The sequence below is a fragment of the Aquarana catesbeiana genome, linkage group LG08 (genome assembly GCF_042186555.1).
Source record: "Aquarana catesbeiana isolate 2022-GZ linkage group LG08, ASM4218655v1, whole genome shotgun sequence".
NCBI lineage: Eukaryota > Metazoa > Chordata > Amphibia > Anura > Ranidae > Aquarana > Aquarana catesbeiana.
Window position 1 is genome coordinate 72,555,903 of NC_133331.1, and position 27,842 is coordinate 72,583,744.

Here is a 27,842-nt window from a genome sequence, read left to right on the forward strand (position 1 = left end):
TGGATATATATATATATTGTTTACAATGAGGATTGAAAACGTTGGGACACATCCCAGGATGGAGTTTTCCGGTTGGTCCAGTCAGTTTTTGGACCAACTGGTAATAAATGGGGGTCTGGGTCAGTTAGTGAGTCCTCGCGGCGAGTTAGCGGCTGGGGACAGATCTAACAAATGGGGCTCAGGCTCAAAAAGTGATTGGGGTCGTCAGGGACCAGCAACAAAAAGGTTACTGAGAGTCAGAGTTAAATATTTTAAATATTTTGAATATTTAAATGTTATAAATATTGAAAATAAAAGTTACAGTTTTTTATTGGTTTTGTTAAATAAAGGCCGATAAGGCCATTTACATCCAATCCAGGTGTCGGTGTCATTACTTAATAATAAAAATGTATGCATGTATTGGTAGGGAAGTAAGGTATCTGGCTACCCTATTCAAGCTTTATATACTATAAACAATGCTGTATGCATTATACCTATCTGTACCAGTAGGTGGCGCTGCAGTGTTATAGTTTGTATTCTATGGTAATCTAATGAGAGGAAGTGTTATCTTTCTCAGTGTATGTGTTCTCTTATATTCCTGATTTCAATAGTCTAACAGGTTATGGGCCCAGCAGCACCCGGGCATTGGAGAGGATACTACAAGCCCAGAACACCCAGCAGGCACCCAGGCACCCAGGCACTGGAATTAATTCTAATATGAGTACAGTGAGTACTGCATACAAGCTACTGAAAGATGGCAAGTTGTTCAGATGTGAAGTTTGCAATTGCAAAGCTGAACAATGCCAATTACCAGCTGTGGAAGTTTAAACTAGAAATGTTTCTTAGCAAGAATAACTTGTGGCAAGTGCTGAATACAGACAGACCCACAAATGGAGAGACAGAGGACCGAGACAGGAAGGATAGACAGGCAAAAGCAACTATAAGCCTACTAGTGGAAGATGACCAGCTTATCCACATAAGAACAGAGAGAACTTCCAAACTTATGTGGACTTCATTACAAAAACTGCATGAGTGTTCAAGCCTCAACAGTAAGCTGTTTCTACTAAGAAAGTTGTATAAGATGAGACTAGAAGGCCAGATAATGTGTAACCACTAGAGATCGTAGAGCAGCTACATACCATCAGAGAGGACATCAAAGATAACCATACTGTTTCCCTGCTCCTCTGCAGCATCCAGACCTGAGCAGGAACTGACACTGGAATATGTCAAAGGCAAATTAATTGATGAATTTGACAGAAGGAAAGAAAATTCGCACCATAATGACAAAGCTCTTAAGATGTACAAGGGCACAAAGCACAACAAAGAAAGCAGAGCCTGTTTTGGCTGTAAATGGACCGGTCACTTAAAAAAAAGGCTGTTCTATCTGTAAAGCGGAGCAGCGAAAGCTAAAGCTATCCACAAAAGAAAGAGTCAAAGCAATCACAAAGGAAACTGAAGACACATCATGAAGTGGCACCTTTAAAGTGACACAGAGCGGCAAGCTACATGGCTGGTGCATAGACTCAAGAGCAACAAACCACATGACTAGCGATGAGACCTTCTTCACAAACATTGATTAATGTGCTAAAGACATAGCTTTCCTAGCAAACGGGAAAAACATCACTGCAGAAGGTAAAGGCCAGGGCTTCCTGAACTGCTTTACACCACAAGGCAAGCAGAGTATCTTTGTAAAGAAAATGCTGTATGTTCCAGAACTAGAAGGCAGCCTTTTATCAGTGAAAAGTCTTGCAGACAACAGTCTCACAGCTAAGTTCAAGGGTGATGAATGCACAGTTCACAATAATAAGTGATTCCTCTGAAAACTGGATGATCACCTTTACAAGCTCATCACCACAGACCAGCAAGCCAATAGAGTCTCTAATGACCTATACAGCAAATGTATTCACTTATGGAACAGGCGGCTGGGCACAGAAGTCCAGAACCTATACAGGACATTATAAAGAGAGGCTTATCAGAAGATTTAACAGTAGCGCCTTGCAAAGTGCTCATGAAAAGAAAAGCCTGGAGCAATGTAAGAAGGAAGATATGGCACAAAGAGGATTTCGGGAACTCTCGTTGATATGGGTCCTGATTGTGGTTTCCGGCTAACGGAGGTTAGACAGGAAGTGTTAATGGGGGCACTGCAGTCATTGGTTGTCTCTGAGCCAGCTTGTCGGCTTGAGGCCTATTATTACATTAAGAGAAGGGCCGCAGTGCAATATGGTTATGTTACAGATGTTTATGAATCTCCTGCAAAGACCAACGTTAGATAGATGAGGAATTTTGAATAACAGATGTTTTTTGGTATGTTCTTTATTTTATTTGAAGATATATATTTATTAATAAAGTAGATAATTTAGTAAATTTCGCGCAATATTCCAATAGTGACAGTGTCTAAAATAATAAAATATTGACAAAAATTTACATACATTATGGTAGCATAAATACACGTGGGTGTATCCTAATGCGTGAAAAACCTTGTAAAAAGTGTTAAATATTCAATAAATTATTAAAGTGAATAAAGTGCAGCCATATAATAAAAACCGTGAATGAACGTATCTTATGTGAAATGTGATGGCCTTAAACAATATAAAATGCAACCGTGACTGGATGACCATAAATAGATACTGATAAATACTTATCACAAAATCCTTAGACTAAATTAATATAAAGTGCAATCCATCGCAAAGTGATTGATATTAAATTAATATCACAAGTGCACTAAAAACTCAGCGTAAAAATATTTCATCTAACTGCGCCTTTAATCTCAGGATAGCAGCATTACAAGGTAGAGTTGTGTATTACATAAAGTCTAAAATAGATGGCGCTATTGGGTGAATAAAAAGTCCTTCTAATCAGGTCTGTGTGTATTCTAATGCTGATGGAATAGTTCCTGCGGTGATGTCCTCTAATGTAGTCTCTCTGGCCTCTCACCTTAAAATAGTACAAATCGAGTAGTGGAACTAAGATCCGTATAGTATAGGAGCGCTGCTTGGACACTTCTCCTTCTGTGTCAATTGACTCTCTGGATCCTCTCCTGTACTCCCTCGGCTCCCTCCGCTCTGATGCAGCTCAGACAAGATAGAAATAGGGGAGGGGGAGAGAGAAGGCAGGCTCCACTAGTGTATTAACGTTTTTTAAAACAGGGGGATGTTTATTTAATATGCTCTTACATTTAAAATGAAAAATTCAGGCAAAATACTGAACAGATGAGAAGTCTGGCGTTCTCAGCGCCCTCTCACTTGAATTGACAGCTGTGTGCCGCTTCAGCCAATCCCTACGCGTTACGACACGTCACGTGTCTTCATCTGGGGAAGTCCCCAGATGAAGACACGTGACGTGTCGTAACGCGTAGGGATTGGCTGAAGCGGCACACAGCTGTCAATTCAAGTGAGAGGGCGCTGAGAACGCCAGACTTCTCATCTGTTCAGTATTTTGCCTGAATTTTTCATTTTAAATGTAAGAGCATATTAAATAAACATCCCCCTGTTTTAAAAAACGTTAATACACTAGTGGAGCCTGCCTTCTCTCTCCCCCTCCCCTATTTCTATCTTGTCTGAGCTGCATCAGAGCGGAGGGAGCCGAGGGAGTACAGGAGAGGATCCAGAGAGTCAATTGACACAGAAGGAGAAGTGTCCAAGCAGCGCTCCTATACTATACGGATCTTAGTTCCACTACTCGATTTGTACTATTTTAAGGTGAGAGGCCAGAGAGACTACATTAGAGGACATCACCGCAGGAACTATTCCATCAGCATTAGAATACACACAGACCTGATTAGAAGGACTTTTTATTCACCCAATAGCGCCATCTATTTTAGACTTTATGTAATACACAACTCTACCTTGTAATGCTGCTATCCTGAGATTAAAGGCGCAGTTAGATGAAATATTTTTACGCTGAGTTTTTAGTGCACTTGTGATATTAATTTAATATCAATCACTTTGCGATGGATTGCACTTTATATTAATTTAGTCTAAGGATTTTGTGATAAGTATTTATCAGTATCTATTTATGGTCATCCAGTCACGGTTGCATTTTATATTGTTTAAGGCCATCACATTTCACATAAGATACGTTCATTCACGGTTTTTATTATATGGCTGCACTTTATTCACTTTAATAATTTATTGAATATTTAACACTTTTTACAAGGTTTTTCACGCATTAGGATACACCCACGTGTATTTATGCTACCATAATGTATGTAAATTTTTGTCAATATTTTATTATTTTAGACACTGTCACTATTGGAATATTGCGCGAAATTTACTAAATTATCTATCCATTAAGCTGTCGTGTAAGCACCATTAATTTTGCTGCAATATTCACATCTTATATTTCACATCACTCACATTTTTGAATTTGTTACATCTACCAGCGCGAAGGAAATCCTTTACAATTTATTAATAAAGTAGGCTGCTACGGCCTTTTATAACTCCAACCTTTGGTCTGGTCTTAATTGCTTATAATAAGGTTAAGAGGTTGGGGTTCAGGTAATTGGGAAAATCACATCTGTTATACAACAGTCATGCAAGTGCTGTATTAAAGCAAAAGCCACATATGCTCCCCTTCCACAGGCATCTCAAAGAAAAACGACACACCCCCTGCAGCTCATACACAGTGATGTATGCCAGATGGAACAGATATCTACTGACTTTCATTGATGACTATTCCAGGTACACAACTACTTATCTGATGAAACACAAGAATGAAACATCAGAGAAATTTCAAGAGTCTGTTGAAATAATAATAATACATACCAACAATGTGGGGGAATACATAAGCAAAGAAGTGGCCTCATACCTGAAGAGACAAGGAACAGTACACCAGACAACGGCACCATACACCCCTGAACAAAACAGTGTAGCAGAAAGGAAAAATTGCACTCTTATAGAAATGGCCAAATGCATGTTGTCGGATGCCAACCTACCTCACAAGTACTGGGGAGAAGCAGTCATGACTGCAACCTACCAACAGAACAGACTACCCTCAAGAGACATTAAAAGTACTCCATTCGAAATGTAGCATGGATCAAAGCCTAGCATAGGGCACATCAGAGTGTTTGGATGTAAAGCATATGCCTATATTGCAAGTTAAAAGTGATCCAAGCTGGAGAACAGAGCCATAGAGGGCATTTTAGTAGGCTACAGTGAGCAAAGTAAGGGTTACAGAATCCTACACCCAAAGACTGACAAAGTGACAATAAGCCATAGTGTTTATTTTGATGAGAGCCCATCACCAGAAGCACCAATCCCTGAAAGCTGTGAACTGAATATGCCTAGCAAATCAGAAGAAACGGTTGACCAAAGTGAACACGTGCAGGAGTCAAAACAAGAGGTGGAACTCACAATGCCTAAATCAAGTTCCCCACCAGATCCTGCTGAACTGCCTGAAGTCAGAAGATCCAGACTACAAAGGGGATACCATCCCCCAGTGGTGTAACTAGAACCTTCAGGGCCCTGATGCAAGATATCATGAAGGGCCCCCTTGACCCCCGAACAGAGCCCTTTCCTCCGAGCCCGGAGGTGGAATGCCAAGGCCCGGTCGCAAGTGGGTGACTGCTTATAAAGGAACCGATTTCTCCATTTCCCCCCTGCTTCTCCTCCTCTCCCTCCTGCAGGCATTCAGCAGCTGCAGGAGGAAAATGGAGAGATGGGTTCCTCTATGCCAGTGTTTCTCAATCTTTTTACAGTCAGGGCACCCTTGAAGTATACCCCTAGGTGAATGGGGCTGCACTGCAACCATTCCGCAACTGTGTGCATTGCGCGCAGTTGCAGCATAGCGATGATGCATTGAAGGGGTTAAAACAGGTGGTCAGGAGGTAACATATTGCCTCTTTACTGGCTGTCAAATTCCTCTGAAAAGCAATCTGAGCATGGATTGCTTTTCAGTGGAACAGCATTTTTTTGCTGGTACTATGAACAAGCAAGAAAAAAAATCAGTTCTGATTGTACACATATAGGGGTAAGGATTAAAAGCGCATACATAAATTGTGCATACATACATGTAAACACACATGTACGTTAACACACACACACATACATACACATATATAAACATACACACATAATACACACACATATACTGTATATATATAAACACACACACATGTATAAATACACACACACACACACATATAAACACACACATATATAAATGCACATATGCACACACATATAAACTCATGCACACACACATACATACACACATGCACACACACATACATACATGCACACGCACACATAAATGCACACACACTCATACATGCACACATACATGCACACACACACCCACACATACATGCACACACACATTCACACACACATACATGCACATGCACACACATACATGCATGTGCACACACATATAAATACACATACATACAGATAGCCTTTTAAAAATCGTCAGTCCTTTACCTTAGCTCTTCCTGCTGGGTACTGCACTGTATGGAGAGCCAAAGAGCACAGCACACACTGTGCTTTCACTTTAGGTCTAATCAGTGTGACAAGCTCCCTGCAGTGCCGATTTACAGTTCGGCTGAGGATCGGGGAGCTCGGTCTCAGCCGCCCTTGCCGCTCCTCCTTTCGAGGCATACAGGGGCCCTCAAGGGCGACTTCTGCGACCCCTATACGTCCGCCACTGCCACCCCGCAAGTTGTCATACACAGTCAAAACACACAGCATACTTGAACCAACAACCAGGGATGTATAAAGCTTACACAATCAGAAAGGGTCAATCCTAGGACCAAACACATTGATGTCAAGTATCCCCTACTGAGGGACAATCAATTGCAAGGTGTTATTGACATTCAATACTGCCCGTCAGAAGAGATGACTGCCGATGCACTCACCAAGCCTTTGTTGAAGAAACCTCATAGTTATATCCAGAAGAAGCTGAAAGTAATTTAACAAAGCACTTGCTGTTGAGAAGGGGTGTTGGAAGAACAACAGCATAGTAGCTTTATATACTGTGAACAATACTGTATGCATTATACCTATCTATACCAGTAGGTGACGCTGCAGTGTTCTAGTTTGTATTCTAAGGCAATGTAATGAGAGGAAGTGTTTGTCTTTCCTCACTGTTCTCCTGTATGCTCCTTGTTCCCGTTCCATGAAAAAACATGTTCTGATATTCCTCCATGAAAGTAAAGTAATTCTCTTCATCTAAGAAGCTTCCAGCGCATGATTTTAATACTCTGACAACAGAAACTGTGTGCAATGCATGCTGTTGAGGCACAGTGGTGTGGTAATTACGTGTATAAAAAAAGGTATTGAGGAGGCGACATATCACCTCTTCACAGCTTATCAAATTCATTAAGGTCAAATGGGAAAATGCTCCTTACATTGGTGGTCAGAAAAAGAATGAAACTGTAATGCCCCGTACACACGGTCGGACTTTGTTCGGACATTCCGACAACAAAATCCTAGGATTTTTTCCGACGGATGTTGGCTCAAACTTGTCTTGCATACACACGGTCACACAAAGTTGTCTTTGTCCGATCGTTCTAAACATGGTGACGTAAAACACGTACGTCGGGACTATAAACGGGGCAGTGGCCAACAGCTTTCATCTCTTTATTTATTCTGAGCATGCGTGGCACTTTGTCCGTCGGATTTGTGTACACACGATCGGAATTTCCGACAACAGATTTTGTTGTCGGAAAATTTTATATCCTGCTCTCAAACTTTGTGTGTCGGAAAATCCAATAGAAAATGTGTGATGGAGCCTACACACGGCCGGAATTTCCGACAACAAGGTCCTATCACACATTTTCCATCGGAAAATCCGACCGTGTGTACGGGGCATTACTGTGGTGGTCAGAATGGCTACTTTTAAATACAGCTAAAAACATAATTGATATCATAATGTTGGCTCTGCTAAGTGGCATTGACCCTGTAATTATGCAGGCACCATTGAATGGGAGGTCAATCAGCTCAAGGAACACCTAGCAGCCTGTCGAGGAATCCTGATTGGGAATGACTGGTCTAACCAATCACACATGTTTATGGAGAGATCACCTGCAGACAGATCTTCTGATCACCATCTCACACCCTTGGCTAGTTTACATAAAATTATTCCCTGTGGTTCTTACATGATAAGTGTGAATGGTCCTCCTCGTATTAGGTCCTTTGGATCTCTTATCTGAAACAAGTCTGGAATCTAAAGAGTTTAGAAAAATATCTAAAATTAACAGAATATACTGGATAGTAGATAGACATGACTGCACAATTTTCTGCATAATAAACTAACTATTGACTTCATATTTCCCCATATGGAACAGGGTCTACCCAGGGCTCCCATACAGCCTACCAGACATTATTTTTCCAATTTAAAAAAAAAAAAAATTTACCATGAGTTTTTAGTCCAATGCAGCATAGGAAGGGGCTGGTAAATTACAAATACAGGATGATACACTGTGTCTCTCCCTCCAGCAGCTGAAAACAGCTTTCAGCTGCTGGAGGGAGAGACACACAGACACACAGTGCATCGTTTTTGTAATTGTAATTCTGTAATTGTCCTACCGTCCCACCTCACCGATCCCCCTGCTGTCCGGACCCCCCTGTGTGCCCAGGCCCCCTACTACCTGGGTCTACCACAAGCAGTTTGCAGTCCTCTGATGTGTGCACCCACTGCTTATTGTTAGCAGTTGCAAAATGTTCCCTAGTAGCTATTCTATAATGGGCCACCTTAGGACCTTATTAAAGTGTATCTAAACCCAAGAACAAAATTGCAATATTTTACATAGTTGGTAAGATCACCAGTGATAGAAGTGGTGACTGCGTTCGTTTTCTTTTTCAGGCTTGTGCATGTGGGGGGGGGGCTTCTCTCAAGCCACCCCCTCTATGTAGAATGGATAGATTCATGCATTGCCACCCCCTATGCCCTTTTTAGGACGCCGTGCACCTGAATTACAGCGGCGGGGGTGTTTATTTGAAGCACCTGATTAGAGCCATAGGCTCTAATAGGCTTCAAAATAGGTGGACTCGGAGCGCAAAGCATTGCGCTTGGAGCCTACCCAGGTGTGTTAGAAAAGCAAATGATTTCTCCTCCAATCAGGTAGCATGGGTCTGATACAAGTCGCCTGGTTGGCTGAAAGGACAGGCGTTGCTGTTGGATGCCTAGCAGGAAGAAGGAAAGATGAGACACACGGAGGACACAGCTCGTCGCTGCCTGACCCCAAGATGTGGTAAGTGCTGGTCAGACAGCGGGCGGGGGTCACAGTGGCTGCATTTGATGAGGCACAATGGCGGCATTTGATGGGCACAGTGGCTGCATTTTATGGGCACAGTGGCGGCATTTGATGACACAGTGGTTGTATTTGATGGGCACAGTGAGGCTGCCATTGATGTTTTTTTTTCAGCATTTTTCAGAATTTTTCAGTTTGTTTGCGTCCCCCAAAATATTTTGAGCACCAGCCACCACTGGAGGGTGGTAAAACCAGTTGGTTGAGCTGTGGTTTTACTGTCCCACAACCACATACCTGAACCAGGGCATGCAGCGGCTTAGGGCTGTACACATGCCATGCAGCAGGCAAAAATTAAAGAGTATATCACATTTGGCATGTTTTAATGCCGCCGTACAATGCACACATTTGCAGGGTGGAGGGGTGGCATTTACAGTGTTAAATTAGACCATGAGGAAATGAAATATCACCTGCTCATACCTGTCAAATACCCTCTGAAAAAGCAGTCAACTTTGGATTGCTTTTCGGGGGGTGGCAAGGGCTGCTGCACTTATTAGGGTTTACATACACTTTATGGACTCACAAACTAAAACAACATTTTTCTTATTTTTCTTAGTAAATAAAAGCTGCTGTGCAAAAAAAAAAAAAAAAAAAAAAAAAAAAAAAGGTTTCTGTGATGAATAAAAAAATGAGACAAAAATAAATAATTTCAGAACTTTTTCCACCTTTAAGCTGCATTCACACTACAGCGTTTTAAATAGCTGGCAAATTTGCTGTGGATCTGCCTGTGATTTGACAGCACTGAGATGTGAATAACAAAATGCGGGACTCACATTTGATTTGCCATTCATATGAATGGCACCTCAAATCTTTATGCGGATCTGCCGCGTGATAAAACGTGCTGCAGTCGTGGCAACCCACATCGCGGGACGCACATTACTCAAAAAAGTTCAGGACCTGATGAGTTTTACTTCCTCTTTTTTTATAAAAAGGGAAAACACTGCAAGAGACAAGAAAAATGCTGCACACCCCGATAATTATAGAAATAAAAAGGGAATTGTCCCCCCGTGTGAGGTTTTTTAGCGATAATGGGGTGGAAAAAATACTACATATGATTGGAAATTAATAGAATGTTATTTAATGACATGATATCAGAAAATGATGGTTAAAATATAAGCTGTAGTACAGGAGATGTAAAAGCAATAATACAGAGGAGAACACAATTTACATAATTTACATAATTTTCAAGCGCTAAAAAAGTTGATAGTATAGAGCAAATTCTGACGCGTTTTGACCCTGCCGGGTCATCATCAGAGGATTAATACGCTGTAAAAATATTTATACATATATTGGAATTCATAGACATAACCACAAAATGAAATGCCATATAATGAGCATTTATCTGTATAGTTACCGATCACACTGTATTGTGCGATATCTCCTGAAACAGAGGTCCTCTAAACACCCCCCTCCACTCGTTTTCACCGGAAGTCTCCGGTCAGCCGGAACGCCAGCGATGCAAGCCCACCATTCATGCATGGCTTACGAGGAGTCACATTAAAGGATAATCCCAAATGCCTGGGAGGGACGCGGAGGCAGAGACAAGGCACCTGCCATCAAAGCATCAGAAGTAATGCTATAAATGCATTGTGTTTAACACAGGTAGGAGTATTGCATAAATCCAATACCGAAGTATTGGGAATAATAAATGGGTAACTAAATCTTTTATAGTGTATGTTGTTTAAAGTTATTTTTATATTATTGTATTTGTTTATAGTAATCAATAAGTGATTATTGTAGCTAAATATCAGTATCGGTAAATGTAAAAATTAACTAGATTATGAAATCCGAAGAAGATGGTATGTTACCGGATTGCACTTTCTTCAGTGCGCAATGCGCGGATGAAGTCGGCGCAAACGTATAGGGTAAATATCTCCTAAACCATGCAGGTAAGCCTTATTATAGGCTTAAATGTAGGTTAAAGTGGTAGTAAAGGGTTTACAACCACTTTAATGTAACCTGTAAACTGTACAACTCAGTTGAAAAACAAACTGAAATCTTTTAGGTGGAGGGAAGTAAAAGAAAAAAATAAAATAATATGGTTGCATAAGTGTGCATACCCTAAACCTGTTCCCGACTAGCCGTCGCAGTTGTACTGCGGCAGGTTGGCTCTCCTGTGTGAATCGCCACCATTGTACGTCGGGCACGTACACGCCGATCTGTGGGCGAGCACACGCACCCATTCGCCAGCGGGGGAGACACTCAGCGGTCCACAGAGAGGCAGAGTTGAGTGAAATTCTCTTATCCTAGTGTATAGGAAAGGCCAGTGGCAGCCCGTGCACTGTGGGTGCATGGGCACCCCCCCATCCATGCGCCCGGCCCCTTTTAGGACGCTGGACGCATGGATTCCTATGGCGGGGTGGGAGAGGGTGGTATATTTTGAAGCACCTGATTAGAGCCAGAGGCTCTAATAGGCTTCAAAATAGGGTGGGCTCAGGGCCCAGAGAGTGCGCCCTGATCCTACCCAATTGTGTGACCATGGCAAATTAATTTTCGCTATTTTCACACTAACCTTCCTCCCCTCGCCCTGCTTCCTGATTGGCCAAAGCGCCAGGCCACCCTATTGGATGCCTGGTGCTTAGGAAGAGGAGCAAGGAGACTAGCGCTGGAGGGGTAACTCCCCTTGGCTGAGTCAGCTGCATCCCCCCCCCGTACGTGGATTGCGACTTTGGCACCCGAGGGGGGTGCCAGAGCCACGATTCACGCGCGCGGGGGGGTGAGGGGGATGCAGCCAGAGCCACAAACCCTGCCAGTAGGGGAGGGGGTTGGTGGGCACAGTGGCTGCATTTGATAGGCACAAGTGGCTGCATTTGATGGGCACAGGTGGCTGAACTTGATGGGCACAGGTGGCTGAACTTGATGGGCACAGGTGGCTGAACTTGATGGGCACAGGTGGCTGCATTTGATGGGCACAATGGCTGCGTTTGATGGGCACAATGGCTGCGTTTGATGGGCACAGGTGGCTGCATTTGATGGGCACAGGTGGCTGCATTTGATGGGCACAGGTGGCTGCATTTGATGGGCACAGGTGGCTGCGTTTGATGGGCACAGGTGGCTGCGTTTGATGGGCACAGTGGCTGCATTTGATGGACACAGGTGGCTGCGTTTCATGGGCACAAGTGGCTGCATTTGATGGGCACAGATGGCTGCATATGATGAGCACAAGTGGCCGCGTTTGATGGGCACAAGTGGCCCCGTTTGATGCGCACAATGGATGCATTTGATGGGCACAATGGCTTCGTTTGGTGGGCACAAGTGGCTGCATTTGATGGGCAAAGATGGCTGCATTTGATGGGCAAGTGGCTGCGTTTGATGGGCACAATGGATGTATTTGATGGGCACAAGTGGCTGCATATGATGGGCACACGTGGCTGCATTTGATGGGCACAGTGAGGCTGCAATTGATGGGGGGGTTTCAGTATTTTTCAGTTTGTTTGCGCCCCCCCAAAAATTTTGAGCACCAGCTGCCACTGGGAACAGCGATGTCAGTCCACTCCCCCCACAGTTAGAAAGCACCTCCCTAGGGAACATTTAACCCTTTGATCGCCCCTGGTGCTAACCCCTTCCCTGCCAGTGTCATTTATACAGTAATCAGTGCATTTTTATAGCACTGATCACTGTATAAATGTCACTGGTCCCAAAAAAGTGTTAAAAGTGTCCGATCTGTCTGCCACAATGTCGCAGTCCCGCTAAAAATCGCAGATAACCACCATTACTAGTAAAAAAATGTAATAAATAAAAATGCCATAAATTTATCCCCTATTTTGTAGATACAATAACTTTTGCGCAAACCAATCAATATACGCTAATTGGGATTTTTTTTACCAAAAATATGTAGAAGAATACATATTGGCCTAAACTGAGGAGGAAATCATTTTTTTTTTATTTGTTTTTTTTGGATATTTATTATAGCAAAAAGTAAAAAATGTTTTGTTTTTTTTTTTTTTTTTCAAAATTGTCACTCTTTTTTTGTTTATAGCGCAAAAAAATTAAAACCGCAGAGGTGATCAAACACCAATAAAAAAAGCTCTATTTGTGGTGAAAAAAGGACATCAATTTCATTTGGGTGCAATGGCGCATGAACACGCAATTGTCAGTTAAAGCAACACAGTGCCGTATTGCAAAAAATGGCCTGGTCCGAAAGTCAGTACATCCTTCCAGGGCTGAAGTGGTTAAACTAATACTTTGTTGAAGCACCTTTTGATTTTATTACAAATTTTATTACTGGCTTTGCCATTCCAAAACTTTAATCTTCTTGTGGTGAAGCCATTCCTTTGTTGATTTGGATGTATGCTTTGGGTCGGTCTCATGCTGAAAGATGAAGTTCCTCTTCATGTTCAGCTTTCTAGCAGCAGCCTGAAGGTTTTGTGCCAATATTGACTGGTATTTGGAACTGTTCATAATTCCCTCTACCTTGACTAAGGCCCCTGTTTCAGCTGAAGAAAAACAGCCCCAAAGCATGATGCTGCCACCACCATTCTTCACTGTGGGTATGGTGTTCTTTTGGTGATGTGCAGTATTGTTTTTGTGCCAAACATATCTTTTGTAATTAGTGCCAAAAACTTCAACCTTGGTTTCATCAGACCATAAGAGCCCTTTCACACAGAGCCGCCCATAGCGTCGGCGGTAAAACGCCGCTATTTTTAGCGGCGTTTTACCGTTGGATTAGCGACGCATTTCAGCCGCTAGCGGGGTGCTTTTACCCCCCGCTAGCGGCCAAGAAAGGGTTAAAACCGCCTGCAATGCACCGCAATAGCAGCGTTTTACTGGCGGTATCCCAGCGCTGCCCCATTGATTTCAATGGGGAGCAGCAGTGGAGGAGCGGTAAACACACCGCTCCAAAGAAGCTGCTGGCAGGACTTTTCCTGACGTCCTGCCAGCGCAGCGCTCCGGTGTGAAAGTCCTCGGGCTTTCACACTGGAGACAATGCTGCAGCTGTTTGAGGGCAGATTGCAGGAGCTATTTTTAACTCTATAGCGCCTGCAAAACGCCCTCGGTGTGAAAGGGGTCTAACACATTTTCCCACATGCTTTTGGGAGACTTCAGATGTATTTTTACAAAATTTAGCTGGGCTTGGATGTTTTTCTTCGTAAGAAAAGGCTTCCGTCTTGCCACTCTATCCCAAAGCCCAGACATATGAAGAATACGGGAGATTGTTGTCAAATGTACCACACAGCCAGTACTTGCCAGATATTCCTGCAGCTCCTTTAATGTTGCTGTAGGCCTCTTGGCAGCCTCCCTGACCAGCTTTTTTCTTGTCTTTTCATCAATTTTGGTGAGACGTCCAGTTCTTGATAATGTCACTGTTGTGCCATATGTTTTCCACTTGATGATGACTGTCTTCACTGTGTTCCATGGTATATCTAATGCCTTGGAAGTTCTTTCGTACCCTTCTCCTGACTGATACCTTTTAACAACGAGATCCCTCTGATGCTTGGGAAGCTCTCTGTGGACCATGGCTTTTGCTGTAGGATGTGACTATGTGACTAAAAAAATGTCAGGAAAGAACTACTAGAACAGCTGAACTTTATTTGGGGTTAGTCAGAGGCACTTTAAATGAAGGCAGGTGTGTACTGACTCCTATTTAACATGAGTTTGAAAGTGATTGCTTAATTCTGAACACAGCTACATCCCCAGAGGGTGTGCACACTTATGCAATCAATTTTAGTTTTGCAGTTTGTTTTTCAATTGAGTTGTACAGTTTATAGGTGGAAAAAGTTCTGAAATTATTTATCTCATTTTTTTACATCACAAAAACCTGACATTTTAACAGGGGTGTGTGGAGTTTTTATATCCATTGTACATGCAACAAACAAAATGCTATCTACTTCCTCACAAATAAACACAAAATATGGCCTGTAGACAGTACAAATACGCCGAAAAAGTTACTTAACTCAGTTTAGAGCGGGTTCATGAGCTTCGTTGGCAACAAGGATCCCAGGCTTAATCTATAAGCAGTTGCTGGAGATCAGACAAAAGGGTCTTCAGATATAGCTTCTTCTGGCTGTACAGACCTTCCTTGGTGTTAAGTCATTATAGAGTCTTTCAGTTTTTTGTTGTTGGCTTTTTATTTTAAAAGGTTTACCATTTCCACATGGGTGTGGTCCCTTTCGCAATACTGTGTTTCAATGGGAGAAGCATTCTCCAACTCGACCTCTATATGGCACTGTTGTATCATACATGCCATAGGTCATATATGTAAAAAAAAGTCAAGCTATTGTTTGACCAGGTTACAGAGACAATAAAAACATCTAACTGCCAACTGAAATACAATAGTTCATTGTTCCCATTGTATCCTCTCAAACAAGCTTGATGTCTGTTTCTAAGTCAAACATATTGTTCAACACAAACAATAATGAGTTATTCTAAGTAATTCTAGGAATTTCTCATCAGCACAGCTGCAAAGCCTTGGAGAGTCTGATCACAGACTGTTCCCTTTCCTATTCAGAAAAGGTCACAAACCTTTCACTGCCCTTTTTCCACACTGTAAAATCAGCCAAACCAAGGATCCTTCCACACCTTTAATTGACCACCGTCCTCCATAGTCAACTGCTCACCAATGGTCAGGTAAGGCTTTGATAAAATCCAGTACAGAGACAGATGTTAGCCCAACCCTGTCTGGTAAAACCATTGTCTGCAGGACAGGAAGTGAGGATAGATCATCTTGCTAAAGATGCCCCAGTTAGCAGTAAAAACCCAACAGGAGTTCTTATACTTCCCTACTCTATCCAACTAATAAAATAATGTTTGGCTTGGCATGCACTTTAAATTCAGTGTTTACCTTGAGAAGTAGAAGTAAAATTGCTCCAATAACACTAATGAGCTCTCCTGCCAGACGTAGGTGGTCTTCAGAAGTGAGATATGATTCCTGGTGAGATGAAGAAGAAAACATTATGGTGACAACAAGTTTTCCCACAGAACAGGCTTGAATTGGAAGTATTGCTAACACTACCCAGCAAACACTGCTGAAAGAGGTCCAAAGCAGTATCTCATCTCTACAACAGAATGCCCTCAGTCTTCTGGGTTAATGACTGCCAGAGTTACTCAACCTGGAATGCCAAGAAAATATTGTGCAGCTTTCAAGTATAACTTTTTTTAACTTTAAAGTGATTCTATAGGTTTATTTTTCATACATTTTTTAATAACAAACATGTTATATTTACCCGCTGTATAATGGTTTTGCACAGAACAGCCCCAAATATATTATTGTTTGGGGTTTAAAGTAAATTCTAGAAAAAATGCATATTTTGATAAGCATGTCAATTTTTTTTTTTAAAAATGCCCCAATAGAAACGTGGTTCAAATTCTTACATTTAGAGATTTTTGGACCAGTAAGGTGATATCCCTTTGATTAGTTGCATTCTCCGTTCTTGGTTTAAGGGGTCGGTTGGCACAGGCAAGAGAGACAACGATCATGTAAAGGACGTAGATAAAGGCTAATGTCCAGAAATATGGCCGACCAAACATCTGCCATTTTCTGTTGACCAACTCTTGGACTGGGGAGAGATCCAAAATCCGACGAGCCTAAGAAAAGATGAAGTATTTAGTCAATAAGACCTGAAATCGTGACTCTCATGTTTACATAAATCAGCAATAGAGACAATGAGAAATTTATTTAAGATCAATGCAACTGTAAAGACAATTTTTGTAAACACAAAAGATTGTAAAGACAAAAGACGATTGTAAAGTTTATGTTAAGAGATAAGAATAGGAGGAGGGGTAGAGTTAAAGTGTATGTAAGGATAACAGTGTCTTTCTCCATCATTCTTCAAGGGACACAAAAGTTCAGAAACAGTGCGATTATACTGCTGCCTACAGAGGGTTAGGACACTGGCAAACTGTAAAAGTTGTAGGCCAGCCCCCATATTAAACCTTCTCCACCCAGCCTGCTTCCGTTTTTTGCTAGTGTCCTAATAGGTTGGTCATCCTTTCTTCATCTCCTCTGAATAAAACTCTACATAATTTTGCTATTTCTTTTTGTGCAGTTTTTTCTTGACAACTTCAATGAAAGTGCTGGGATACACTGCTTATATTTTTTTCTCTCTTCTGTGACCTTAATAAAGATGCCTTGTTGTTGCTTAAGCTGGTCTCTACATAGCAGCTATCTGGATCGGCGTATCTTTAGTAACAGTTTTTTGGCCCGGTCCATTTAGCACTGGCACTGGGCTCTGCATGATGGGGCTTTCTAGAATAAGTGTACTGTGTTGGCTAACAGCAGAGTGCTTTCTGGGTGAATGAGTAAGGCTGGTTTAACGAAAGCACTGTTACCAAATCAGATTCAATTTCCCATCAGCCTACCATTGGAGAGGTTATTTTTGAGCCATCTGCAAATTACACAGATGTACAAATGGTTGTTTCAAACAGGTCAAGTGACGTGGTCCCTATACTGAATAGCATCTCCACTTTGAAGAGTGGGGGTTCAGCACTTGGTGTCCTTCTATTGCTGTCAGCAAAAATAATCATTGCTCTATGGTCATGTACTCACCTACACTACCAGGCAGGATTTGCTGAAACCTTGCTTCAGACATCCCCTATGGAGGATAGCATACGTCCAAAGGCCCTTGTAGGTCTCAAATACCAGGTAATAGGTTATACCTCTGTGGCTAAATAGCAGCCTTATGAGGAAGTTCCTTTAGATTTTTTTCTCATTCCTTTCCCCAGTCAGGTTACTGTGCTTGTGGCCAAGATTCCTGACCCTTGCTCCTTGGAAGAGGCTATAGTGCTGCTCTGAAGCAGGTTGCATGATTCTTGGGGTCATATTTTGGATCACAGTTAGGCACGTGTTACCTGTCACACACCAGGAACAACCTTTGGTATTTTGATGGTAGGTATCCTATTCATCCTTCTGCTTCTGGTGCTCATGTGTCAGAGTAGCACTTCCTGGGTGGGTCAAAAGGAACCACCCCAACCCATGCCAAAGACGATGATGGGTGGCACTGATGGGTGGTGCTGGGACTTCTTGGTCCAGGCTTCTATACACAGAAGGAACTTGACATCAGGGGAACAACAGGTCCTTATTGATCTTGCTAATAATTTTTCTTTAACCATCAAACCATAAGACAAGGGTGGAGATATTGTAGTGATGAACAATCAACAATACGTGGCTATGTGTATAAAAATCCTAGACAACCAATTTCATCTAGACTTGTTGATAGGTTCAATACTCTTTTTTATGAGTTTGTGGATAGTGTCTTTGCAAATGGGATTATCCCTAAAACAGTGGGATTAAATATGCACTGATTTTCCTATGATACCAACTTTCTATTCCCTCCCTAAGGCCCACAAAAGCCTCAGTAAACCTTCTGGGAGACCTATTGTCTCTGGAAATGGAGCCCTGACAGAAAATTTGAGTCACTTCATTGATAAACATCTGAGATCACATGTAGTATGTCTCCCCTCCCATATCAAAGATACTATACACTTTTTGAAAATTATTACTTATACATACCTACCCACTCATATTTGGTCACCATTGATGTTGAGGCCCTTTATAGTTCTATTCCTCATGACTTGGGCCTAGCTGCTACCAGACACGTTCTATCCCAGCAAACTCAAGATGACTGGGCCTACAATGAATTTATTGTACATGGTTGCTATGGGGACTTGTTGTGCCCCGGCGTATGCCAGTCTGTACCTGGGGGAGTGGGAACTAATGATTATGTCTGACGAACTACTATCAATGTACATGGACCACATAGTTATATGGTACCGATATATTGATGATTTTTTTTTAAATGGGATGGCCCTGAGGATTTGCTCCAATATTTTTTGGACAGATTGAACAAAAATGAGTTTAACCTAACTTTCACTATTATATATCATGCGAATGAGGTCATATTCCTTGACGTCATGGTTACGCGTGACACCAATGATGTGCTAAAGAGATATCGCAAACCCACGGCCGGCAATTCCCTGTTGCATGCGTCCAGTTTTCACCCCAAACCACTTCTAAGATCTATCCCATACAGTCAGTATCTTGGGATTAGAAGGAACTGTTCAGATGAAGCATCATTCGAGCAGGAGGCACTCAAACTCAGGGAGAGGCTCTTGGAGAGAGGATACACCCTGACATGTCTTAAAAAGGCCTATAGGAACGCGATTAACAAATCCAGAGATACTGTAAACTATTATATGGCCCCACAGCACCTAAACAACAGGAGAATTTTACTAGAGTCATTATTAAATTTTCTAACCAACACGCCAGGATTAGACACATCATACAGAAACACTGGCATCTGCTATCTTTGGATTCCAACATAGGGATATTTGTATCCAGGACTCCCCAGATTACATTCAGATGTTCCCCAGCACTGCGGGACTCTATTACTCAGAGTGAATACAAAGGTGATAAAGAAAGAATCCATGTAAATATACCTATACATGCGGAGGATGCAATCAGTGTACATACATACACACAGGGGCATCTATTGTTATGCCGAATGGACATCTACTCAAGGCTAAACATTTTGTGAATTGCAAAACCTGCGGTGTGGTGTACCTCTTGGTTTGCAGTTGTTTTTCCTTCTATGTCAGGAAGACTAAAAGTGAACCATGTAAAAGAATTTACAGGCATGTACTCAGCATGCAAACTGCCAATCCTGAACTACCCCTCGGTAGGCATGTCCGTGTCCTACACGAGGGGGTGTGTATTGAATTGGATCCATCCCAGTGCCGGTGGTGGAGATTGGAATAAACATCTCCTCTTGAGGGAGCTGAGGTGGATCCACACTCTCAAGGCCACTATATATCCAGGCCTAAATGAGGCTATTAATTATAGGCCGTTTTTGGAAGGCTTTGTCGCAAGAGGGATGGAGTTATGATCCTTCATATGAGGTTATCTTTCCTACCCCCCCATGCTTCCTCCTCCCCTTTGCTTCTTGTTGCTGGTTTGCTTTTGTTTCCTCTAATTGTCATTGAGTGATGCGCATGTAGTGGATGGTCCAAGCATATATTTTTATGGTCCTGGTGTTTAGTTTTTTTTTTATATATTTATTTTTATTTTTATCTTTATAATTATTCTATTTCTGTTCTACTACTCTATTACTAATATCACTAGTACTAATACCATCATTATTTCATTTATTTTACATTTATTCATTTTCATTTCTTCTTTTTTTATCCATTTTTTTCATGTATTATTTATTATTTTTTACATATATACATTCATGTATACCTTGTTGTTCTCCTTTGGCTTGGCTTGCTTTCCCCGTGGTTGCTGCACCCGGCATGCCCGGGCCAGTGGGATTTGGGTATACTCTGACACTTGGCAGGTGTCCCCTTGTGTCATCACTGTCCGCATCCCTCCGGCCTTCCTTTCTCGCCATCTCCTTCCAGGTTGTGGGCTTACCCTGCAGCCGTGACCTTTGACCCCCACTAGTACCAGATATATAATATTATCCAATATAAGTGGCTGTCTGTGAGGTCTGGGGCCCTCTCCTTCACCTGTCTCTTGTGAGGTAATTTGTTTATGCAACACACATTCACTTTGACCTATCTGTCATTTACTTTATGTATGTCTCCACATATATATATGTACACACATATACACTAATATGCACTGACCCTACTTTCTTTATGCTTTGCCCCATGTGCTCTTTATCAGGTTATCTCTGTGCAGCTTCCCATGGGTCTAACCCGAGCCTGGGAGGGGTGTTTTGTGCTCCCCTACCAACTTCTATGGACCTTGCAATATTGTTTTTACTTCACTGGCCTGCGTGCTGCGTGTGCTCACTCTCTGGCAATGTGAGTAACTCCTTCAACTGTCTCCCCTTTGTCTCTTGACTATCTCTTTCCTGCCTCACTTCTGTGAATATGCTCTAATATGTGTTTTATTCTATAGAAGAAATTTACTAAAGTTGTTTAAACCTACCTTGAAGAAGGAGCGTATAGAACTCTGAAACATGTTGGTGTCAGGTTTACACATCTATTCCATCATTGCATAGTGTCCTATTACATTGGCGCCGTATGGCTATTAATTATATTATTTTTCTTTTTCATGTAACTTATTGTATGTATAGTATTTTATCATACTTTTTTTTAATTGTTATACTTAAAAAATACTTGAATTTAATTGTTGTTACGCATTTGTCTGTACACTCTTTGAGACTAAAAATTCCTGCCTAGCTGTTCTGGGGAGTTCTCTTCTCATCTGTACACAGAAGGATAGGTATAGGAGGGTATTCTAGTTGGTCTTCTCTTTTGGACTTGCTTGTCCACCAAACTTGCTTCTGGAGACATGTTTTTTCTGGGACTTGGCCCAGTAAATTGTTAACGTTGACCACTTCTAGTCTTGGTCTAGTTTTCTCCTGTTCAGGTAGTATTTTTCCCACCGTTTTTATTTTTTGGTGGAATTGAAGGGGCCTCCATTCTCTCACTGGTTTATGCCTATTGTTCTCTAATGTGAAAGCCTAATCCATGGGGATGTTTTTTCTGTGTTCTGGTCTGCAGCACCAGGTCGATCCTTAATGCTCTCCACCAGGTTGTGGCAGTTACCCTGTCTAGGGGATTCATCTAGCTTTGATTCAGACACTGATTCAAATTCCACTGTAGCTGGTTCACAAATTAACTTCTCTGTGGCTATCAGTTGGACTGCTTTTAAACATCCCTACTGTTACTGAATGTCCTTCAATGGATGATGGTGAAAATGTTTGCTCTTACCGTGAGATCCCTTTCCTTGAGTCTATTGAGGGACAAAGGTTCCACCCCTCTGTGTAGGACTGGCTTACAACTTTTTTTTTGCCAGTGTCCCAACAGCAGTATAACCTAATTGTTACTGAATTCCTGTATCCCTTTATAAGGGACTTGATGAAAAAGATTTTATGGCAAGTACAAAAGTTGCATTTTCCTATTTTTGGATAGAACCCTGCCCTGTTTTTATTGCTATGTGGTGCCCTGTTATTCCTCTCATTTGCTGTTCTGCTGACAACTTTTACCTGACAGGAAGTGAGAGGAAATCTCCAAAAGCAACAAAGACAGAAATAAAAATACTTTCCTTTAGTAGAGTAGGGGAAGACTAGAATCCCTTCCAGAATGGGGTCGCTCATAATTACACAATATTTCCATACACACCTCTCTTTTTTTTACAGAGACCACCAGATCCAGTACAGACTTGGTATCCCCCCAAACATCGATCTCCGTCAGGTCATAAAGATAGCAACTAATCTGACCAAATGTCCACTGCAGTTGTCTCCTCTTCTGTACAATGTGCTGGAACATCTGGGGAGACCAATTTTAAGAGGCTCATTCAATAAAGCAATGCAAAAGGCATTAAACCTTACTATAGTCGGAGCATTTAAAGGATTTGCCTAAAACTGAAAAAAGGTTATAACTGTATCGAGTGGCAGGGCCGGGGCAAGGCAAGGCAAGGGGGGATTAGGGGTATGTGCCCTGGGTGCAGTGTTGAGGTGTGGGTGGGGACACACTGGGCGCTTCAGCCACTCCTTTCTCCTTCTGCTGAGAGGCCTGATAGCTGCTGGATGGAGGATTCTGCTCTCTCCTCCCTCAAATAGAAGCCCTCTGTGGCAGTGGCGTCTTCAGCTTTCATATTTAGGGGGGGCACATGGGGGGGACAGTGACAAAAGTAGGGGGGCAACTATAAAATGCATATATATATAGATATATATCTATATAGATATATATAGATATATATATCTATATTTATAGATATAGATATAGATATATAGATATATAAATATATACTGGGGCCCTTTACTACGACCCCACAATGGCCCTTTCACATGTTCTGCAGTGAGGTCCCTTTCTACTGTATTGGGGTCCCCCCCCAGGGTGGCAGAAAACAAGAGATATATGTTAGAATAGAGTCAAAAAAAGGGGGTGATTGGCGCTGTTCCACTGAAATTGTCTAATGTGCAAAAAGCTAATGTGGTGTATCAAGTAAACTGTGAAAAACACTAAACATAAATATCAATATGTAGGATGTAAAAAACACAATTGTGTGGGAATTCCTGAAGTGTGTGTGACAAATGCCCACATACATGTAAAGTGCAGCGTGTATTAACTCCTTATTAAACAAAAGGTGATCTAAACCTTATAGGTGAGTATAAAAGAGTGATTTGAATTCCCAAAAAATCTATCAGAAAATCCTTAAAAAACATATACTATGCATAAAGAACACCAATTGTGCATAAATTAGAACAAAAATAAAACTAAAAATATGAAAATGAAAATAAACATAAAAACCTATAATCGTGAATGCACATAAAGAATTTAAAATTAATCATAAAATCTTCAGTCCACAAAATGTCCCAAAAAAGGGAAAAAATAAAAATAAAAAATAAAAAATAAAATATAAAAATGTTGAAAACGTTCTTCCTAAAGTGCAAATAGTGAGTCTCTTCAAACCATCTAGCAGTGCTCTTAGTGACGTGAAATCTTCCAGCCTTCCAAAGGCCCCCCAATGTGCCCTCACTCACCGGAAGAAATCACCCCTGCAGGGGTATCAAGCCTGTCAGCTGTATCCTGCAGCAATGGTCCTTGGTGAAAGCTCCTTATTCGAATCTCCGCTCCCGGTATCCGGGCTGGCTCCAGTCAATCCCCGCAGGCACATCCATATAAAACAAAAATGAGCCCCATCGCGTAAATCCGTAAAAAATATATGCTTTATTAAAATGTTGTTTTAAAACAGGCAAACAATGCCCCGCTGCCTGGTTGGCAGTCAAACTGAATGGGAACAAACAGCGTGGTGCGGCGTGCGTTCCACCGCTCGCTCCACACCCGGAAGTAAAGCAGAAGGACAAGACGTATGCGTATCACGTGGCCACGCCTTACGCGTTTCGTCATCCAGACGTCATCTGAGGCGCCTCAGATGACGTCTGGATGACGAAACGCGTAAGGCGTGGCCACGTGATACGCATACGTCTTGTCCTTCTGCTTTGCTTCCGGGTGTGGAGCGAGCGGTGGAACGCACGCCGCACCACGCTGTTTGTTCCCATTCAGTTTGACTGCCAACCAGGCAGCGGGGCATTGTTTGCCTGTTTTAAAACAACATTTTAATAAAGCATATATTTTTTACGGATTTACGCGATGGGGCTCATTTTTGTTTTATATGGATGTGCCTGCGGGGATTGACTGGAGCCAGCCCGGATACCGGGAGCGGAGATTCGAATAAGGAGCTTTCACCAAGGACCATTGCTGCAGGATACAGCTGACAGGCTTGATACCCCTGCAGGGGTGATTTCTTCCGGTGAGTGAGGGCACATTGGGGGGCCTTTGGAAGGCTGGAAGATTTCACGTCACTAAGAGCACTGCTAGATGGTTTGAAGAGACTCACTATTTGCACTTTAGGAAGAACGTTTTCAACATTTTTATATTTTATTTTTTATTTTTTATTTTTATTTTTTCCCTTTTTTGGGACATTTTGTGGACTGAAGATTTTATGATTAATTTTAAATTCTTTATGTGCATTCACGATTATAGGTTTTTATGTTTATTTTCATTTTCATATTTTTAGTTTTATTTTTGTTCTAATTTATGCACAATTGGTGTTCTTTATGCATAGTATATGTTTTTTAAGGATTTTCTGATAGATTTTTTGGGAATTCAAATCACTCTTTTATACTCACCTATAAGGTTTAGATCACCTTTTGTTTAATAAGGAGTTAATACACGCTGCACTTTACATGTATGTGGGCATTTGTCACACACACTTCAGGAATTCCCACACAATTGTGTTTTTTACATCCTACATATTGATATTTATGTTTAGTGTTTTTCACAGTTTACTTGATACACCACATTAGCTTTTTGCACATTAGACAATTTCAGTGGAACAGCGCCAATCACCCCCTTTTTTTGACTCTATTCTATTTAGAATCTCACTTTGGTGTGATTCTGCGTTGGGGGGCTGCAGTTCCTTTATTACCTAAGCGCGGAGCTATTAGTTTCTTATAAGAGATATATGTTACCAGCATACCAAGAAAATATAAGGATCCAAAGTAGTGGGAGAACTATCAGGGTTGCAAAGGTTGTCTTGCCTCCAGGCCTTGGTGTTCTGCCACCGTGGGGTTTCCCAGCCTCCTCTTGCTGTCCTGCCCCTGCTATTGACAGCACTGGTCTGGCATCTCTTGGAATTTACAGGCTGGTTCTCCTGTCCTAAGGAGGTTTTTTCAGTAACTGAGAGTCCTGGTGGAGTCCTTCCTGCAACTCGCTCTTCTCCCTGCCAATGAGGATGCAGGGGAAGGAGCAGATCGGGCGGCCGTCGTTGTGTGAGCGCTCGCATTATGCAGTGTCAGCAAGCAGAGGGAGGGGGGAGGAATCACCCGCAGGAGCTGACTGGGGACTCTCTCCCTCTTAGACATTGATTTTTTGTAAAAAAAAAAAAAAAAATTTTATGGGGGGGTCACATGGTGGGGCACAGCATAATGTTGGGGGGGTCAGGGCCCCCTCTGCCCCCCCCCCTAGGGACGCCATTGCTCTGTGGGTGGATGAGGACATTCTGTACTTCCATCTCAGCGTGACACTGCTGGGGAGTGAACGCAGACTGCCTCAGATGCCAAAGCAGTCCTCCTTAGATTGACTCCACAAATACAGGAACGTTTTTTCCTTCCTGTGACACTACACACGCAGGGACATTTTTTCTTTCAGTGTGATGCAACCTATGCAGGGACATTTTTCCTTTCGTTGATACCACCACTGCAGGGACATTTTTCCTTCTGCTGACACCAACCATGCAGGGACATTTTTCCTTTTACTGACACCAACCATGCAGGGACATTTTTCCTTTTACTGACACCAACCATGCAGGGACATTTTTTTCCTTTCAGCGACACCACAGATGCAGGGACTTATTTCCTTCCAGTGACCCCTCTGATGCGGGGACATTTTTCCTTCTAGTGACATCTCTGATGCAGGGACATTTTTCCCTTTCAGTGACACCACCAATAATGGGACCTTTTCCTTTCATTGACATCATGAATGACAGGGACAGTTTTCCTTCCAGTAATACCTCTGACTCTTCAGTTCGCTAAAACCACAACTATTGGTACTGTTTTAGCTCACTCCACAAACATTCCAGCACAGCACATTGCACAGCCATGTCTTTGCCCCATCATTGTTCCTCCCAACCTGGGCACTGGATAACATTGTCCTGACACTGCTGAGTATATTTATATTTGGGGTTCCTGCTTGCAATCACAGATAATTATTTTAATTCTTAAAATAACAATATTGTATCATTTTTAGATTTTTTTATTAGTAAGATCTCTTCTCACAGAGGGACAGTAACCTTTTTTCTTGCGACTACAAATGACATGTCCAGTGAAGTGTAAACAGGCCGCCACTGAACGTTCTGTGTGGCCCATTTATATATTTATGTACAGTGATTCTATCTGCCTCTTATGTAGTATGAATAAATCCGGTTCAATCTGTCTTTTTAATGATGGAGGTTCTCCACACCCTAATCTTTCTCTACATTTGTGTCCCCATCGGGGTTGTATATTGCTGTTGACTAATGACCATGGACTCACCCATTTGGACTCTTGCCAAGTGACCCCATAATACAATAACAATGATTATCTCCACTCTGCAGGTTCCTTACATATACATACCACGGTGTTACCTTCTACAGCCGCCATCTTCAAGGGGGTTAGCCCATCATTGTTGGTGATCTCCTCTGAACCAGGCCCAAACTTCTCCTTGTGATGGCCCAGGATGAGGTTGTACATCTGACAGGCAGACATTTTGTTGGGTTGTAAGGCCAGAATATGGAGGATGGTGTTTCCTGCAGGAAGGGATAGAAAAATCAGAGAACTAAGAGCAGTACAAAATATTTGAGCTATAAATATATAAAGTTTAGGAAGATGGACAGCACCAGCAGGCATAAATATATACTGTATATATGTACATACACACTATATTGTCAAAAGCATTGGGACACCTGCCTTTACAAGCACATGAAATTTAATGGCCTCCCAGTCTTAGTCCGTAGGGTTCAATATTGAGTTGGCCCACCCCTTGCAGCTTTAACTCTTCTGGGAAAACTGTTGTTCTAGCGGGTTGAGGGCAGGCAGGTTCCTCCACCTCTAACTCGTTCTTGCATGTCTTTATGGACCTTGCTTTGTTCACTGGTGCGCAGTCATGTTGGAACAAGAAGGGGCCATCCCAAAACTGTTCCTACAAAATTGGGAGCATGAAATTGTCCAACCTGAAAAACAACCCACACCATAATCCCCCCTCCACCAAATGATTTGGAACAATACAGAAAGCAAGGTCCATATAGACATGGATTAGAGAGTTTGGGGTGGAGCAACTTGACTGGACTGCACAGAGTACTGACCTCAACCCAATAGAAACCTTTTTGATTAATTGGAGTGGAGACTGCGAGCTAGGCCTTCTCGTCCAACATCAGTACCTGACCTCACAAATGCACTTCTGGAAGAAGCTGTTATAGATGCAAAGGGTGAGTCAACTCAATATTGAACCCTACGGACTAAGACTGGGGTGCCATTAAAGTTCATGTGTGTGTAAAGGCAGGGGTCCTAATACCTTTGGTAATATAGAACATGCGCTGGGCTTCTTGCCTTCAAATGTCTATGCACATTAGAGAAGCGAAGTCCGCATAATGAGAGAAACATATTATATCTCTGTTGTGGCTACGCTA

General features: G+C 42.1%; 1 protein-coding gene across 1 annotated transcript in view; it reads right to left on the bottom strand.

The window, feature by feature from the left end:
* The window catches only part of LOC141106677 (transient receptor potential cation channel subfamily V member 5-like), a 121,048-nt gene that overhangs the window by 39,732 nt on the left and 53,474 nt on the right, over positions 1-27,842 (bottom strand). The window contains exons 6-10 of the mRNA XM_073597616.1: positions 26,791-26,963; positions 22,295-22,441; positions 16,538-16,750; positions 16,008-16,094; positions 8,075-8,142 (exon numbers count right to left, since the gene is read on the bottom strand). Of these exons, the coding sequence (XP_073453717.1) occupies positions 8,075-8,142; positions 16,008-16,094; positions 16,538-16,750; positions 22,295-22,441; positions 26,791-26,963 (688 nt within the window). The remainder of the gene's footprint in view (positions 1-8,074; positions 8,143-16,007; positions 16,095-16,537; positions 16,751-22,294; positions 22,442-26,790; positions 26,964-27,842) is intronic.